The sequence below is a fragment of the Penaeus vannamei genome, chromosome 30 (assembly GCF_042767895.1).
Source record: "Penaeus vannamei isolate JL-2024 chromosome 30, ASM4276789v1, whole genome shotgun sequence".
NCBI lineage: Eukaryota > Metazoa > Arthropoda > Malacostraca > Decapoda > Penaeidae > Penaeus > Penaeus vannamei.
In genome coordinates, this window is record NC_091578.1 from 21,726,079 (window position 1) to 21,728,578 (window position 2,500).

Below are 2,500 nucleotides of genomic sequence, written 5' to 3' on the forward strand. Positions count from 1 at the left end.
GCAGTAAGTACGAGTAGCAACATTCGGCGGGCGCGATTCCTTCGTAGGAGATTCAACGGCGTCTGGGCGCGATTTCCTCGTAGTAGACATAACAGCTTAAAACTAAATTGCGGTGATAATATGTAAGCCTATATAAAGCATGGTGTCTGCATTGCGTAATCCCTATGGCAACAGATTTCGACTCCATCAAGTTAATTACGTTACATATTCCCCAAAACCTTAAAACTAAAGAAGCATAAATCCCAGCAGCACTAACGATAAGATATCGAATATTGAGAGTAGACGTCATTAAAGTGAGTTAGTATCAGTTATAAAACATGGTACTTAGTACAAATAATCCTAGAGTGAATTCGTGAAGAGCGGTCAAATAGGTGAGTAAAGGGTCGACATGTATGTGTGAATAAGCGAACAATTACCGCGGCAAGTAAAGGGAAAGTGATTTTCAAGACGTACCATATGTATAAATTCACAGAATGAAAGTGAAACGCAAACAAGAACGAAGGAACTACTAATAAACATAGCATATAAAGTCAAGCAAAGATTACTGTAAATTCGCAACAATAGACGCGAATAATATACGCGGGAAAACCGATACATTACGATAATTAAATAAATTGAAATAGTTATTTGTTCTGAAAAAATAAAGCATTATGCAATGTAAAGACAACAATAATACATTAGTCTGAAAGACACAAATAACACAACAATATACATCAATTAAAGAATGGTTAGGACTGGGGAGTGAAGTGAGCGGTCAGTGACCCCAGTGTGTAACTTCGTTAAACAATTATTAACAGAGAAATTTTGTAATATAGAATTAGTAGTTAAGAAAAGGCAACTTATATGTAAGGTGCGGGTGGGTTTAGGGAGGGCGAATAGTTTAACTGGCACTGAAGAGGTACACTTACTCAAAAGTAGCGAGAGAGTATCGGTGGTGTAGGGTCGAAGTGTGATTTCATGGCTTGTGCTGACGAAGGTTCGCGAAGACTTGGCGAGGTAGGTGAGTCGGTTGGCGAGAGTGGCTTGGGGAATCATCTTCAGCGACTTCGTCGGGAGCGTAGAACAGGCGTGAGTTGTCAGCATGACGTAGTGTGGTAGACATGGTGTGGATTTTGTTAGCGATGGCTGGCGTTAAGGCGAGGAGGCACTTCGGCAGGAGCTTCTTTCAGGAGCGTTCGGCGTTGTGAAGTTCTTCCACCGCTAGCCACCAGTTGTCAGGGTAAGAGTTGGGGGGCGTGGAGGTGGTGGTGAATGAAAGGGGACTTGCTTGAGGAGTTTATTGGGAGGTAATGCGCGGCCCCGAGAGTGACCCCGCGCCCCGAGGGCCGAGGGCGGCCTTCTGCCCTATGACTCCTGCTGGGTCTTGGTCTGCTTCTGGTGCTGTCGAAGCTGTCTCTGCCTGACGAGACGTCCTTATATCCAACGCCTCCTTGTCCTGCTGGCGGAGGTGCCTCGTACCCTATTCTTTGGGTGTCCATTCTTCCGGGCGTGTCGAAGAGCCGGAAGAGAAAGTCTTGGGCTGGTAAGGAAGGTGCGAAGCCAGGAAGTAAGGCAGCTGCAATGCCTAGGTGTGAAGCCCAACCCATCCGCTGACACTCTCCCTCTCCCTCTCCCTCCCTCCCTCCCTCCTTCCCCCCCTCCCCCCCTCTCTCTCCCTCACTCCCCCTCACCCCCTCACCCCCTCACCCCTCTCCTCCTCCTCCCCCTTCTCCCCCTCCCCATCCCTCTTCTCTCCCTCCCCTTCCCCTCCTTCTCCCCTCTCTTTCTCTCCCATTCTATCCTAGTATACCTCCCCTTTCTATCTACCATTTCCTCCTTCTCTTCGGCTATCTCCGACTCCTATCTCTTCCCCTCGCTTCCCCTCTCTCACCTGGGTCCGCGGAGAGACTCGAAAGAGGGGAGAAGGAGAGTGGGAGAAGAAGGCAAGGGAGGGAGCGAGGGGAAGTGAGACGTGATGAGTGGGTCGCTTCGGGTCGATATTTCGTGTAGGTGGGAAGGAGGAGGAGGTGGTGGGGGAGGTGGAGGTGGAGGGAGGGAGGGAGGAGGTGGAGATGGAGGTGGAGGTGGGATGCGGTGGTGGTGGTGGTGGGAAGGAGGGGGTGGTGGTTGTGGAGGAAGAAGTAGGGGGAAGGAGATGGAGGTGGGAAAGAGGAGGAGGTGAAGATAGAGGTGGGAGGTGGGAAGGAGGAGGAATGAGGGAGGGAGGAGGAGGTGGAGGTAGAGGTGATGGTGGGAGAAAAGAGGTGGAAAAGAGGAAGGAGGTGGAGGTGATAGAGTGGGACGGAGGAAGGAAGTGGTGGAAGTGGGAGGAAGAGGAAGGAGGTGGAGATGGTGGTGGGGGTGGGAGGAAAGAAGGAAGGGAGAGGAGGGAGGTGGAGGTGGTGGGAGGATGGAGGGAGGGAGGAGGTGGTGGTTTTGGTGGTGGTGGAGGTGGGAGGAAGAAGGGAGGAGGTGGTGATGGTGGGAGGAAGGGTGAGGTGGAGGTGGTGGTGGTGGTGTG

General features: G+C 51.1%; 1 protein-coding gene across 1 annotated transcript in view; it reads right to left on the reverse strand.

The window, feature by feature from the left end:
• Positions 1-1,585, reverse strand: part of LOC138867429 (uncharacterized) — a 2,614-nt gene extending 1,029 nt beyond the window's left edge. The window contains exon 1 of the mRNA XM_070143138.1: positions 909-1,585. Within this exon, the coding sequence (XP_069999239.1) occupies positions 909-1,083 (175 nt within the window). The 5' untranslated portion in view covers positions 1,084-1,585. The remainder of the gene's footprint in view (positions 1-908) is intronic.
• Positions 1,586-2,500: the final 915 nt, after the last annotated feature.